The sequence below is a fragment of the Lissotriton helveticus genome, chromosome 1_1, assembly GCF_964261635.1.
Source record: "Lissotriton helveticus chromosome 1_1, aLisHel1.1, whole genome shotgun sequence".
Classification (NCBI taxonomy): domain Eukaryota; kingdom Metazoa; phylum Chordata; class Amphibia; order Caudata; family Salamandridae; genus Lissotriton; species Lissotriton helveticus.
This window is the reverse complement of record NC_136057.1, coordinates 775,009,759-775,024,663: the sequence shown is the minus strand read 5'-3', so window position 1 is coordinate 775,024,663 and position 14,905 is coordinate 775,009,759. Positions and strand designations below refer to the sequence as shown.

Sequence of the window (14,905 nt, the reverse complement as noted above, 5' to 3'; positions counted from 1 at the left end):
AATAGCAGACCAAATTGATTTGCCAATGCTATTTAATTATGTTTTTACTCATAAGTAGAGTTCATAAATCTTCATAATGTCTCTGAAGTTTTTGTTACATTTTATCTGAGAGACAGGCATAAGAAACATACCAATGGGAGTCTACTATTTATTAGCCATAAGCGTCACCACATCAGCGTATGTTTCAACTTTCCTAATTGATGGACGCATTTCTGTCCATTTTCATTTTCCTGTGTTGTGGATTTTGCAATGAATCGTCCTCTGAGCATCAACTGCATGTCTTTTATTCTACATTGATTCTGGTGGCATCATCTTTTTTAACATGAGCAAGTGTTTTTTTGTCTTGTAAATATTGTCAAAATTGCTAGGCAAGTGTAGTGCCTCCTCTCAGGTGATTGTATATTTGGAACATTTGATTTTGTGGCAGCTGTTGCTAAGAGGGGTAGAGCACCATTCTAATCTTTCTGTTTTTGATGGGTGTGCCTTGTGGTAATCATAGTTTCCTTTTTCAGTGAATATATGTCCCCATGATTTTATGCTCAGCTTATTTACCAAATTCATAACAAATTTACTAAACTTGCAGGCCTCACCTTTTGGGGTGATTAAGATAAATGCGAAAATTATATGTAATGATACCTTAATCTCTAGTCCTGGGGTCCATCAAAAGCTCATGGCTCCATTGAGAAAGAATTAAAAACATAATCCCAGTTGAGATTATCAAAGACAAATCTGATCAGAAGAATGGCCAAGGGATCTCGGAGCAAGTATGTCAATGCTAGGGCATTCTTCTGGATCCTAATTGTATGACTTGTGGACTGTTGGGGCATATAACGCCACTTTGATCTTGATGGATAAGTCCCTCTGTCACTGATAACAGAAAATTTACCAATGCCTTTGCCAGTACTCTTGCCTCTGTATTGATTAACAAGATAGACCTGTGGGAAGTACAATAGTTCACCAGATCTAGTTTCAAAAGCACAGTGGCAGTTCTTCATTCTCTTATGAAGTGTAAAACATTGTCTTTAGGAGATCCTGAGAAGCATTTATAGAATTTCCCAAGAAGGCAGTTGAGGCCTGTGGCTTTCCCTGTTGATATTTGGGACAGTGACCTCAGAACCTACTTCAATCATTAGGTTGCAGTCTAGCGAGTTCCGCTCAGCCTGAGAAAGGTTAGCAGTAAGTACAAACTCCTTGAAAGCGGAGGGCTCTGCAAAAGTGTGGAATATTTTGGGTTCATCTAACCTGTGGTGGTAGTTAGCAAATTTTTGGTGCTACTGAAGTTAGCTCCATACCTGTGAAGTCAAGGTTGTTAGCTGCATTGCTTCTGAGATAGTGTTATATGATATTTGCTTTCGAGATAAGGTTATCTGCGCTGTGGTCACCGCCGCTTGCCATTGAGAGGTTGCAGATTTTGTAGAGATTCCTGTATAGTTTCTTGGAGCAAAATGGTGCTTTGGTAGTCTACTCTGAATATGAATAATATTTGCTTTATTCATAAAAATGCATAGGTCCTGGTGTGAAGTTTGTATTGTAATGTTGTGTGTGATTTTTTTTCATTGGCATGGTTGTTCTGGGTTCTTTGGCCAATAAAGGTGTAAGAATATCTTAGGGGTATCGGTCTATTGATGTCTTCAGAGAGCTGATGATAGTAGCTTCACTTCAGTTATGCATGAAAGTAAACCTATGGCTAGGTGAACCTCAAGTGTTCGGAGGTTGAACTTGTTCCATTGTCTTCAGGTAGACTTACTGGTCATTGTTGTAAAACTGTTTCTTGTAGGCAGGTTGACATTGAAAGAAATGGGTTGGTGATTTCTCAATATGACAAGTATTTCCTGTTACTTCGATGGGGCCAGGTGAGGAAAAGATTGCATCCAGTCTGTGCTGTGCTGTGCAGTTGACCTTGTTTGTGTGAAGTTTGATCAAACTAGATGTTCAGGCCTCCAAGGACACAGAAGTTCTGTTTTAGGGCGAGTCTGTCCTAATGTTGAGGAAGTGTATACAAATGCTTGGTTGTTTGGAGGGGCTGTAAAGGTATTACATGATAGTTCGAGTTTGGCCAAAGCATCACCTGCAAACATCCTGCTGCCATGGGTTCTGAGGAGGTACCGCTTGAACAGTAGGTGGTGCTGAAGACATTGCTCTTGTATCCTACAAGATATCTACATTTCTGACCACGCTAGTACTGTAAGTAGGGCTGTGTTGCAAGACCTTTGGAAAAATTGTAGAATTGATAAGGGAGCATAACGGAAAAAAATGCATTTCTTCGAAGAATATAGGAGAAAATAAAAGTCCATCTCCAGGTAAAGACATTCAACACTGTATAGAACGGTATAGATGTAGACCGTGCAGACATGATGCTGGGTAGGAGGATGTTCCCCAAAGACTTTTTGAATGAGACTTTGAGCAATAAATAGTAGGTGGTTTCCTTTGCTGGAGTTTCACAGTAATTCTGCTGTTGCTTCGAGTTGTTTCTGACCTGCGCCCACTTTTCTTTCCATCGCTTCTTGCAGCATTTGCACTTGCATTGCCTGGACGCGTTTCGTGGCTCTATTTATGGTCAGTCGGCTTGAGTTATGTGTAATGGTGAGAATAACATACTGATGACAGCAGGATACCGATAAATGGAGGCTAAATTGATGGAGGCTACATACAATATGTGCGCTTTCTGTAAATGTCCAGCGTTTAGAATAGTTTGTAGGCAGTTTGCTAGCGTTCGAAATCTGAAAGATTTAGTGCTTTAAATTTCCTTACTGTGTTTATACAGTAGTATAATACTGCCTGCGATTCTTCGGTGTTGCCTTGCAGGGAGAAGGGCTGCTCTTTTATTACATCGGTGCTGTAGCTGAAGGAAAGAAAGGCCTGGTTGTCACAAGTCTAATACTAAACAGTTTCATTGACAAACTAAGTGGAAGACGATACATCAGTAGTCGAGCATTCAGCAAACCCTGCTCTGATGAGGCGTTTTAGAAACAAATATTTCCATTACTTGCAGGGTGCTTCCAAGTTACTAATTTGTCTTTTTGTTTCACTTGCAACTATTTTTGTTCTATGTTTTGATTACCTAAATACTATATTTAAATACCTGATCAGTTTGAACAAAAGTTTTTACCACCTTTCAAGTTTCTTTTTGTATCCGAGTATTGCCCCCACTACAACACTTTGAGGGACCGTAGTCCGTGCCTAAAATCTGTCCAGCAGTGGTGTTTCAGGCGACATTTTCCAGTGTCCAGGACAACTGTTTTAGCCTCTTTATTAGCACAGCCATGTAGGCAGTGCCTAATTTGAGCTGGTGGTGTCTGGTGCTCTGCACCGGAACTTAATATTGAGCACTGCGCTCTTATTTCAGTTATGTTACGTTAAATATATTTAAAATAGCGCTCAACTCACCTGGGGGCATCTAGGCGCTGTGAGATTAACTAAGGGCGTTTTGCCACATAATGGTGCCGTCTGCCTTCATTAGGGATGAGCACAACAGCTGATTATTAATTCAATATACATTAATAATTAATACCTGCCATCCAAGCGTTTCTTATAGCTTTGAGGGCTTGGAATAGTGCGGATTGTCACACTTGTGAGAGTGAAGTGTGACGGTTAGTAATTATGTTGGTACTGTCACTGGCACGGCAATGGATGGTGCAAGCTGCAGTGGCCTCCTGAGGAGAGCCCCGGCACTTATCATTTTACAAATTAAGCACTGCCTGTAGGTGTGCATCTGATATTGAGGACACTGCCTACGTCCTCATTCAAGAGCTAATTCATCAGCGTCCATCTACAGAGTTGCTTCTAGTGGACATTCACGATGGATGCGGTTGTTGTCCTTCACAAGCGCCTTGATGCATCACCACGATGACCAGCCTGAACTTTAGCTGCCCTCTGGGCACGATTGCGTAGTTTATTTGCACACTCTGCTGTAATGACCTTACCTTGGCAGATGCAGTGAATGCTTATTCACCTTCAGCTTGTGACTGCTTGCAGTGCTTGTATTATTTGTAGAATTAATAGTGTGTCAAAACCGGCAGCTCAGAATGGGTTTGGTCTCACATTGTTTTTAAATTGTGTTTGTTGGTTTTCCCTTTATAGCTTTTAGAATGATCCCCTACCCTTTGGAAAAAGGACACCTTTTCTACCCTTACCCTATCTGCACAGAAACAGCTGACAGAGAGTTACTCCCGTGTAAGTATTTTTGGTTGTTGTTGTTCTCACTGTTTTGCATGCCTCTTTCTTGCTCCCTCACTGAATGACCGAGCTTTGCCGCGGTCCTATTACAGTACATACCAAGGCTTCCCCTCTGTCCAAAACCAGTATCGGGGAGTCCTTAATTTGAGGTCCATGCTGGTGCACCACCGCCCCTGCGGTGCGAAATCGGGGTGCCTTACAATGTTCAAATCTTTTTGTATCCGCAATTAGGAAGCTTCAAAAATATCCCCAGATTCAATCATAGGCAAAGGTTTTCAATTATTAAAAAGTCCAACTGCAACCAAATGTTTTTAACAATTCTTCCGTTAATTACTCTTCTTATTTATTTATGTTGCAAATCACTGCTCTCGTTGCACTTGTCTGTTACATTGGTCCATGTCTTATGGAAAGTCCTTGTCGATCACATTGGTCCATGTCTTATGGAAAGTCCTTTGCCCGCAAGTGTTTCGCAACTGATGTTGCATTGTCAAGGCCACTCTGGCTCCAATAATGAAGGATCAGTGAGGGAACTTTTCAATACACAATCTTGTTTCATTGTTGATCGTTTATTCTAGCGCGACACGATAACCTCATAACATTTCATGCAGAATATGGAACCCATATGACAATACATAGACAAATACACATAACAAAACAAGATTGTGCACTAAAAACATAACCCTAATGGATCCTCCTTCATGAATTTTACACAACTTGCAATTTTTTTTAAAGCACCCAATTATTTTCGTTGAAGAAAACATTTACGACTACGTCCACTCCTACGATTGTATATTACAAAAGTGATAATTGGCGCAAGTTTCTCCTGTAACAAATGTACTCTTTCATGTATTTTTTTGCAGCGTAAATTACCAGAAAATTGTTCTGAACGTTAGGCTGAAAAATGATGGTCTGAACCATGAATGTCCCTTTCCCCGTTGTTTTATGAAAAGGTTGACGAAAGGACTACTTTTCACTGAAGCCCTGAGCAAGCACATACTTCCGTCTTGGTATAAGGATTCCCCTCTTCTCGCATTCTGCAGTAATCTCGAAGAGCGTGTTTAAGGCAATCTTACTTCACCCTTTGCAACTGTATCTGGTAAACCAATGCTTGGTTAACCGTGCCGTCTGAATATACCGTCTTTCAAGCACTCCCACCCCATGTAGCTAGCCATATCTGGTTAATCTAGGCTTGGTTAACCGTGCATATTAATATACCTCCTTGTAAAGTACTCCCTCCCCATGTAGCTAGTCGTATCTAGTTAATCTGGGATTGGTTCACTGTGCTGTCTAAATATACCTCCTTTTAAAGCCCCCTCCCCTCGCAGCTAGCTGTAGCTGATAAATCTAGGCTTTGTTAACCGTGCTGTCTGAATAGGCCTCCTTCTAAAGTTCCCCGCCTACCCCGTGTAGCTAGCTGTAGCTGATAAATCACGATATCTGAATAAATCACCCCCTGCTACCAGCTAGCTGGTAAATCTAGACTTGGCTAACCGTACCGTCTGCATATACCTCCTTGTACCGCACCCCCTTCCACGTGTAACTCAATAATGCAATCATTTGTATAATGTGGCACATATTTGGAACAATTACGTTTGCATGTTCGCTAGGTCTGAGTCTTAATTATTGGCGGGTTTAAAAATCTAGGACTCCTCCAACCCTAATATCTTAGAAATGCAATGGCTGTTTTTATTAGAGATTTCTGCAAGTGCATTATTTTATATTTCTGTTCTCCTTTGCAGCGTTTCATGAAGTTTCCGTTTACCCCAAGAAGGAACTTCCTTTCTTCATTCTTTTCACCGCCGGTTTATGCTCCTTCACAGCCATGCTTGCCCTCCTGACGCATCAGTTCCCAGAACTCATGGGTGTCTTTGCAAAAGCTGTGAGTAATCCAATGTTTTTAAGTTGTATGCCATTTTTTGTTTTTTTAAGTATTGTTTCTCTTGAAAATCAAAGCTATGACCCTACTGCGGTTATGCAGATGCCCACTGTAGTCTGGCATGGAGAACTAACAGCATAATGTCATAGAGGCTAACGGAAAGAAAGCAAGATGGAGGGGACATCATTTCTATGTATTTTTAGATCCACCGAAGACACCACAAAGCAGGGATCGGTCTTGCAGTGGCTACTGAAATATTGCTTTTCCTCGGCTGTGGTAGATACCACATTGTTAATGACCGGATGCATTTTCTTGTAGCAGCCAGCATTTGCCGCCTAAGTAGCTAATTTTAGAAAGAAGTATTTCACCTGCCAAAATACGAGTTGCCAGTGTCACTATATTGAACAGTAGCATTATTTCCTAGTGTCTACGTCAGTCCCTGATAATCAGCCAGTCCCACAGTAGCAGGACTTGCCTTGGGATAATCGGAGCGTGCCATTTTATAAATGCACTGGTGGCTGCAGAACTGTCCATGGCAGAAGTCATTATCACAGCACCCGGAACGAAAAATAAACAGAAGAAAAGCAGAAAGCGCATGGAATGTCCCATCGTCTCAGCTGACATTTGAAAATGTTCATTATATAGGAATTAAGGCATGTAAATTTCGGGTTTTCTCCAGCTAGCTTTTCACAGTTTTCTGTAATATCCAGCGAACACACACTGCAATTTTCGATCACTTTGCGTTTTCCTTTATTCTCCAATGTATTGTACTAGCTTTCTCAGTGCCAACAGTATCTATTGTCAGACTATTTCATCATGTCCAGTTAGCTCATTTAAAATCTAGTAACTGCATAGCAAACGTGTTTAAAGTTGTCATGATGTCCTTCTGGCACGTTTGTTGTTTTCAATAAAGCTCCCAGTGTGCACACTTCCTGACCTTCAAAATGCTCTGCTTATCACAGCACGTGCTGTTTACTTGACTCTGGCTATCAGGTCCTATGTTCGGGGACTTTACTGTGATCAGCCTCTTTGTGGTGCTGATGGTGCCACATTCAGACCATGGGTACCACTGTTCAGTAGAGCAAATGAGAAGGGCAGGCACAGTGGCTGGTCTAATGACAGGAGTTGGAAAGCCTAAATATAGGTATTTTGACTCAGTTTTACCCTCCCCAGCCGCTCTACTCATCAAAGCGGCATTACACCTTGTGCTATTGACTCCACTGGGGACTACAGCGTGACGTTTGCAGCTCCCTTTCTGAGAATGAACCTGCCATTAATGAGGACCCCGTTTTATGCAAAAACGGGGTTTGATGCTATTTGGGCCCATGGGGAGGGATCATTGCTTAAAGTACATACCAGAAAGAACCCCCACTAATCATAGATGCACGTTACTATTTTAGGCAAATACACAAAGTCTTTAGTTAATGTGTATGGATATATAAATTACCGTATTACTCCATGATGAAAACTTTTGCAAAGCACAAAACATTATATAAAACATTCAAAGACATACCCCAAGCAATGAGCTAATAATAATCACATGAAAATAAAACAATTGTAAGTGTCAAACATATACATTGAAAATTATAATTCATTTCATGAATGATCTTAGGATCACTGCTGACGTATCCCATGTATTGTTGAAACATCTAAATGCCAATAAAAAAGATTTGACAAAAAAATGAATGATCTTAGGATCACAATCTATGAAGCACCAAAAGAGGGTTGTGCATTAGTGTAGAATATTTACAATTTTTTCTGTGCTGCACGGAATATCAAAATGCTATCACACTCCCACACAGACTTTGTGCTGATGTGTTTTGACCTCCTTAAAAGTGGGACATGAAATTAGGTAGAAGACTTTTTCAGGGCAATACCCTGTTTACAATGTGGAACACTGAATAATATATAACAAGGAAATAATACTCATGCATATAACATGTCAAGAGTCACGTCCGAGCACCAACATACCAGTATTTGTGGCTTGAAAAAGTGTGTGGTTGTGGGTCCACATTTCGTGTAACGTGGGGTTCCGGGTGCTGAGTTTCTGCGTGCTCATGCGGGTTCCATGGCTTGCAGTTTCTGTAGGGCTGGTTAAATACTGTATTCACTGTTGGGAAGTTATATTTTGCATTTGATGCATCTTGCCTGTTCAGTGTGGGGCACTTCCTGCTCCTTAGTACCGCCACCAATTTCAAAGTAGCTTTGTCCTATGGGACTGGCTCCCGTTTTGTGATGTCGTCTTTGCGTGACTCCCTGGAGGGGACTACGGGTTTGTAGTCTGTCACTATAGTCAGGTTTCTCTATGACATCATTAAGATATCATTCCCGCGGTTTTCCCATAAGGGACCATTGTTTTTAGGATGGTTGTTTGCAGGTGAGGAGATTTTAAAGAGGATCAGGCCATAACGCCTCAATCTTGAGAGCAAGTGTCAAGTAAATAGCAGAACTGATGAAAACAAATCAGTTTAGCCTTCTTCCTCTACCTTCAGAAGAGAAATGTTCATCCAGTGCAATAGTGACAGCAAAGATAGAGGTCTAGATCATCTGGGGAGCATCGTTTTAGTGTCACGTGAGCAACATGTGGGGTATCATTGTTCTAGGACAACAGCATGCTTTTGTTGATCAAGCTGTCGTAAGTACAGTACTCTAACCTTCTGCATCATCTGATCACTAGCCACCACTTTGGGCAGAAACCGCTTTACAATTTATGCAGAACATGTGTATCTACACTTACAGATGCTATGAACGGAAAATGGTACTTCACCTGTAACCATCTGTTTGTAGTGTTGTAGATTCACATGCCTCCCTCCTCCTCCCCGAAAGCCAGTCAATCACATGCTTGCCTTATTCCCTATACAATGCACAGCACACTCTATCTTCACCACTGCTCTCCACTTAGGCTACATGCCTGCCAAGCGGAAAACAATCTGAAGTGGAGCCAGTGTTCAGGTGCATTGTGTGGACCAATGGTAGGGTCACGAGAGGTCTTGTTGCTCAAACATCGTTGAAGATAAGTTGCAAACAGATTGAATGCTAGATGGAAGCAGTATCAAGGGCATGTACATTTATAATACTACACAAGAGCCTAGTTACCATGAGAAAAGCATTTTTTGGTTTGCAAATATCTTTTGGTGCCATTTGACGAATCTTCAGGAAACTGGCCCAAAAAAGTTCATCCACTTCAGCTCCTTCCTTGAAAGTTTTGGGGTCATCCATCAAGCTTGGACAGAGAAAAAGGAGGTTCTAAAATGCAGGTTCCCATGCAATTTCCGCACAGATTATTATTATTATTTTTTTTATTTTTATTTTTTACATTAGTTCAAAAAGCTTTTATTTCAACAAAACATGACTTAAAAGCAATATAAATATTTAAAAAAGAAACAAAGAACACGAAATATCACACAGAGCATTATACATGAAACCCAAGTCATTCATTTGCATATATTGTTTGCACTAAAATAGGTCTTTATCAAGGCCATATTAAAACCAGATTAAAAAATCCATTACATTTAAACTTCATTGGTTTGACATTAAAAGGCTATAAATTCATCTTTATTCGGATGATCCACATCCAGCCCAAAATCTTGGCAACTGAACTTGCGTTGTGAGAAGACACATCTGAGCGCAGTAAACTGAACATGCGTAGTGAGAAAACGGATCTGAGCGCAGTAAACGGAACATGCGTAGTGAGAAGAATGATCTGAGCGTAGTATTTTTGCAGCAACACTGCTACTTCTAGTGCACAGATTCTTACAAATGGCTTCAGCCATTTTTATGCGCATCTGTGTAGGCTAGGCGGGCAAACAAAACATGAAAAAGTATTTCTGTTTGATCTGTACAGATGGGACATATGTTATCAGCTTTTGGAGACCAATTACATGTAAAGGATTTTAATGGAAGGCTTCCTATCCGAAATTGAAAATATAGTCACCTATCAAGGGCCTTAGATATAATGTCCCAATATGACTCCTAAAGGATTGTATGTTTGACTGAAGCAGCCCGTGCAGGTAAGAGCGGTGGCGCTGGGTGAGGGGGGATTTCGACAGAAAACGATGAGGGAAAATGTATTATTTATTAAATTTTCCCTCGTGACTGTCTGTTAAATCCCTCAACCCAGCCACGCCTCCCTACCGCTATTACCTGCACGGGCTGCACCTGATGTTTAACTTCTAAAAAGCTCCCTGTCAGTTTTGAACTAAACTGATATACATTTGGCAGATTCATATTTTGTCATATAACACTGCAAGGCCATACTAAAGCAGAATGGGCGCTAGTTAAATGTGTATTTTAAAAAAGAGATAATATTTGGCCGTGACAATGCAAGAATCCCATTACTATGGCTAGGCTACACATTTAGAAGTCTGTTCCAGTGAGAATGCTCCAATGGATAGAGCAGGTTTGTGACTTTTAGGGATTCACTAAGGCCCTAATTACAAGTTGGGGTATTTCGCCCAGAGTGATAACTCCAGGTGAAGTCACAGTTCCAATTGTGTATGGGCCCAGAGTGATCAGGTCTGAAAACTCCTGACCTAATAATTCTAGGCCCATAACAGTTTTTCCCTATTTCGGGAGAAAACTCATAATACCTGGACTTGTGCAGCACAGATTTTGCTCCAGTGTGAAAAATGCACAGAGTCTTCAGTCCCATCAGGTTAAAAGGTATACCTTCATAGATAGACAAATGTCCATTAGAACATGCAACTTTATTGCATAGGAAATATGTTTCGTCTGAAGAAACCTATTCCCTACACATTTAAAACATAAGGACGGTCTCTCTCTATGTATAAAGGGACTATATTCAAGAGATTGGTGAAAACCCCTAAACCTTTGAGTTGAGGATGTTCATTTACTTCTGTAGAATGACTCACCCATCGATTTGGGGTTGCTTGCATTGCCATTCGGAGGGAAACTAGGCTGACAGTTCAGTTTGGACTTGTAGTAAGTCTTATAGGTACATTGTCGACAACTGCTAAGTTAGCATGAGCTTTGCTGCCATGAGGCTGCTTTTGCGCACGACGTTGCAAGCATATATTTCACAAGACTTTGATTGTGCCCTTTTTCACATAAGAACTGTTTGCCTTGCAGGTTCTTTGCTGTGCGCTGTGGTTTAGTCTGCACACGGTGTTCAAGGTTAAACAACAATGCCCCTTGTTATTCTGTTCTGATCTGTCCCTCGCACCTAGACATAACATTCTACACACAGCTGCACTTCTGGAAATTGTGTCCTTTAATATTGCAGTGGCAACCTGTTTTTACACACTCTGAGACACCTTTCCAGAGAGAAGACCCGTGTTTGTGCTGCGATGTGAACATTGCATCTAGGCCTTGAGGTATGGGGTCTGCTGATAAAGCCCAGAAGTCTTCTGTTTTATAATAAACTATCTCTTGTCACGGGGAGGGTGGTTAGATCGTTTCATCCTATTCCATTGTTTTCTATAACATGACATCCCTGTTGGTATTCTATGGAAATGTAACAATGCTGACTATATTGTGTTTATGCATTCTGCTGCTAGTATTGGCTTGTGTACTGCACCATAGAGCACGTTAGTTGAAATAAACATTTGAAACTATACTGCGTCTCTGATTACTCGCATTGTTGGACAAGTATGAGTGGATAAGCGAAAGAGTGTCTGGCTCCTGCGATTCCCAAGATAGTGATGTGTTCTGGGTTGTCTAATCATTGGTAGCTTCACTGTAGATGGAGATTGAATGAGACACTATAGCTAGTCGGTTAGGGATTTTGGGTACGGATGTGGTAGGTTGGTACACCACCTATTCACTTAGGTCCTGTTTTCCTGTGCATAGTTCTGTATATGTGCAGAATCCCTACAACAGACTGTTTCTATGGGTGCAGGACTAAGACATATGGCTGGTTTCTACTTAAAGTTGCATGGGGGCAAAGAACATTGTCGACTGGATTTTTACATAGCACCAGTTACGTTACATGAGGACACACATTCATTTTTGTTAGGCACGGGGAGATTAAGTGATTTGCCCAGAATCACAGGATGTTCAGCGCCATTGCAGAGACTCAAACCCAGTTCCCCAGATTCAAGGTCGACCGTCCCTAGCCGTTAGGCCAACTCCTCTCCCCAGGATTGCTGCCCAGACTGATTATAAGTGGCTGAGGTTAATTCAAACAATCCACCCATCACTTTTCTGTTTCCTTCATTGTTTTCCAAAAAGCCCACAATCCCTCCCCAAATTATAAACCTTTACATTTGTCAAAACCATCTTTGTACTGCATTACCTGCATTCTTTTTTTATTTTTTTTTTTTTTAAACCTTTATTGAAAGACACGTATAAGTACAGGCGCCGGCCTACAACCACAGGGGCCGGCCGCAAAGTCAGGAGAGTAAAAAAAAAACAAAAAAAAAACAAAGCAATATGTACGATAGAGTGAATACAGGATGAATGTCAATAAAGTCGTTATACAGCCAGCGCCAGGATAAGAAGGTTTCATTTTACATTATATAAAGGAGGCAGGAACCATATCTACCAGGGCGTCATGCAACATATACGGAAAAAGAAGGGGGGGGGGCGGGAGGGAAACAGCCCCCCACGCAAGCAGACGACCACAGTAGGGCAAAGCCCAAAGACCTCCCACGCCCACATCAGGTGCAAAATAGAGGAAGAATACCAGCAAACAAATAAAGTGGGTGCCACAGGTACAGCCCACCCGCCCCGAAAAAGGAGAAAGTGCAGACGCTTACGAAACAAAGGAGTAAACACAAAGGGACATAGCCCACCCCCTGGAAAAAGGCAAAAAGGGACCATAGAATAAAACAAACTAAAATAACAAACACCCCCCCCCACCCTACATCACTGTAATGGCTACGGCCTACCCCACTAAACAGCGTGCCTGTCGCCCAGAGTCACCCGAAATATAGAAAAAGAAGAGAGGGAATAATAAAGAAAGAGAGGGGAGAAAGAAAAAGAGGAGAGGGAAAGGAAGGAAGAGAGAGGAGAGGAGCCAGCGATCGAGACATAAAACACTACCCCCTCCGCAACAATAAATCACTAATCGAGGTCAAAAAGGAGAGTCAAGAAAAGCCTACACAGGGATGTAAACAGGAACCATCCAGAATAACGAGGCCCGGAGATGCCATCCAAAAAGGGTCTCACAGGCACCCGAGCACGATCACCCCTGTCCACTTTTATGAAGAGTCGAGCTTCCAGACCCCGCCACCGCCAAAAAACAGCAGAACACAGTGGGTCCATACCAGTCAGGAAAGGCCGGCGGGATCTCCGCAAAACACCGTCCCGGCCAACTAGAAGCAACCAGGAGAACTCGGCAACAGTCAGAATGCAAAAGTTCCTCAAAAATCCACGTGGCCAAGCACAATATCTGGGCTGTCCAGCACGAAGCAAAGAAATCAGGATGTAGGAAACACTGCAGCATCGGTACCGGGTCCGCTCGATCCCACAGAATCGAACACCCAGCCGGAGATCCCAGCACAGCCGCCGGCGAAGTTTCAGCCAGTACAATTCGGGGAGACGACAGCTCGTCACAAAATGGCGGAGCAACCATGGCAGCGATCCGCAACTCCAAGACTCGACATTTCAAGGACAGGTCGATCCGCAAAGCAGACAGGGCAAACCAGACAGCACTCCGAGTAGGGGCCGCCCGAACCAAACGAGGGCTGGAGAAAGCAAATGCGGCTACTTCTCCGTCTCCTGGAGAAAGACACTCCGAGGGGCCATCCGCCATCTTAAGCACAGCGCCCTCCGCCGCCGCCGCAGGCGCCTCCAAGTTCACCAGGAGCACCGGCGGTCCCAGGGCACACCGCCAATCCGCGGCGGGCGGCGGAGAAAGGAGAGTCACCAGAAGAACGGGCGTGCTCCCCACAGCACTCGGGGGGAGCCCAGCACCGGACCCCGGACGGGACTAACAACAGGAGTGGGCTTCTCACTTTAGGGGTGCCGGACAGCGCGGCTTCTCTTCTTCGGGCCGGTAGGCAAACGACATGCGGGGTGGCCCACCAGCGGGGGCGGGTCCGCCCCGGGGGTCCCGGCCTGCGGCTCTCAGGCTCCCACCATCGGGTCTCTCCACCGGTTCCGGACCGCCGGCACCCCGAACATCTCCGGGCAGGCACAGCACTCGAGGCCCCGGCGTCGGGGCCGGGAAGGCCAGCTAGGTGACCAGGGCAGAACGCCGGAATCACAGCACGCCAGAGCCCCGGAAAAGGAGGGTAAGTGACGGCTCTTCCTCAGTGACCGAATTCGGAACACCCCGAACAGGATGAAATGCAGGATAGGTGGCGGGGAGGAAGAGATCACGGAGCGAGGCGGTTATGCGACCGTTCCGATCGCCATCTTGGCTCCTCCATTTCCGCACAGATTTTTGAACAGCATTACAGCCTAAATGGCTCAACAAAATAACACCAAGTTTGGGGGAAAACTAGATCATTCCCCAGAAAGCAGGGTTTTTGGGATTTGGTGTAAATTGTTCAGTAGACTTTGAAAACTTAGAGTTCAAAATGTATGTATATCTGGATGGTTGTGTTCATGGGACTTACGTGAGAGAGTTCTGCAGGCATGCAACTTCAAATAACAGTGACTTGGTTGACAGAGGGACTTTTCCCCCATTATCTGCCTTGCTCCGGCAGGCTCCTGTGAGTCGTGCTGTGATTGGCTTCAACATGAGGAGAAATGTTGCGGCTGCCATTTTAAGACATGGGGACTTAGTCCTCTTAGCCTTATTTTATAAAAAAAAAGATAGGACAGGGTAGGGCTATCCTGCCCCCCTTGTCCTTGGGGGGAGGGGGGGGGGGTCCTAGAGAGCCCTGTAGCAACCATCTAAAACAAAAAGGAGTGGGCTGACATGTCTGTGGTGAGTTGGCAGCGTAC

At 43.3% G+C, this 14,905-nt stretch overlaps 1 protein-coding gene across 8 annotated transcripts in view; it reads left to right on the top strand.

Annotated features, from left to right (window-relative positions):
* The window catches only part of ST7 (suppression of tumorigenicity 7), a 606,638-nt gene that overhangs the window by 492,946 nt on the left and 98,787 nt on the right, over window positions 1-14,905 (top strand). For 6 of the 8 annotated variants that reach the window (XM_078674344.1, XM_078674348.1, XM_078674349.1 and 3 more), the window contains 2 exons: window positions 4,068-4,173; window positions 5,916-6,055. In XM_078674344.1, the coding sequence (XP_078530470.1) occupies window positions 4,068-4,173; window positions 5,916-6,055 (246 nt within the window). The remainder of the gene's footprint in view (window positions 1-4,067; window positions 4,174-5,915; window positions 6,056-14,905) is intronic. The other 2 variants (XM_078674347.1, XM_078674346.1) reach the window with 1 other exon arrangement.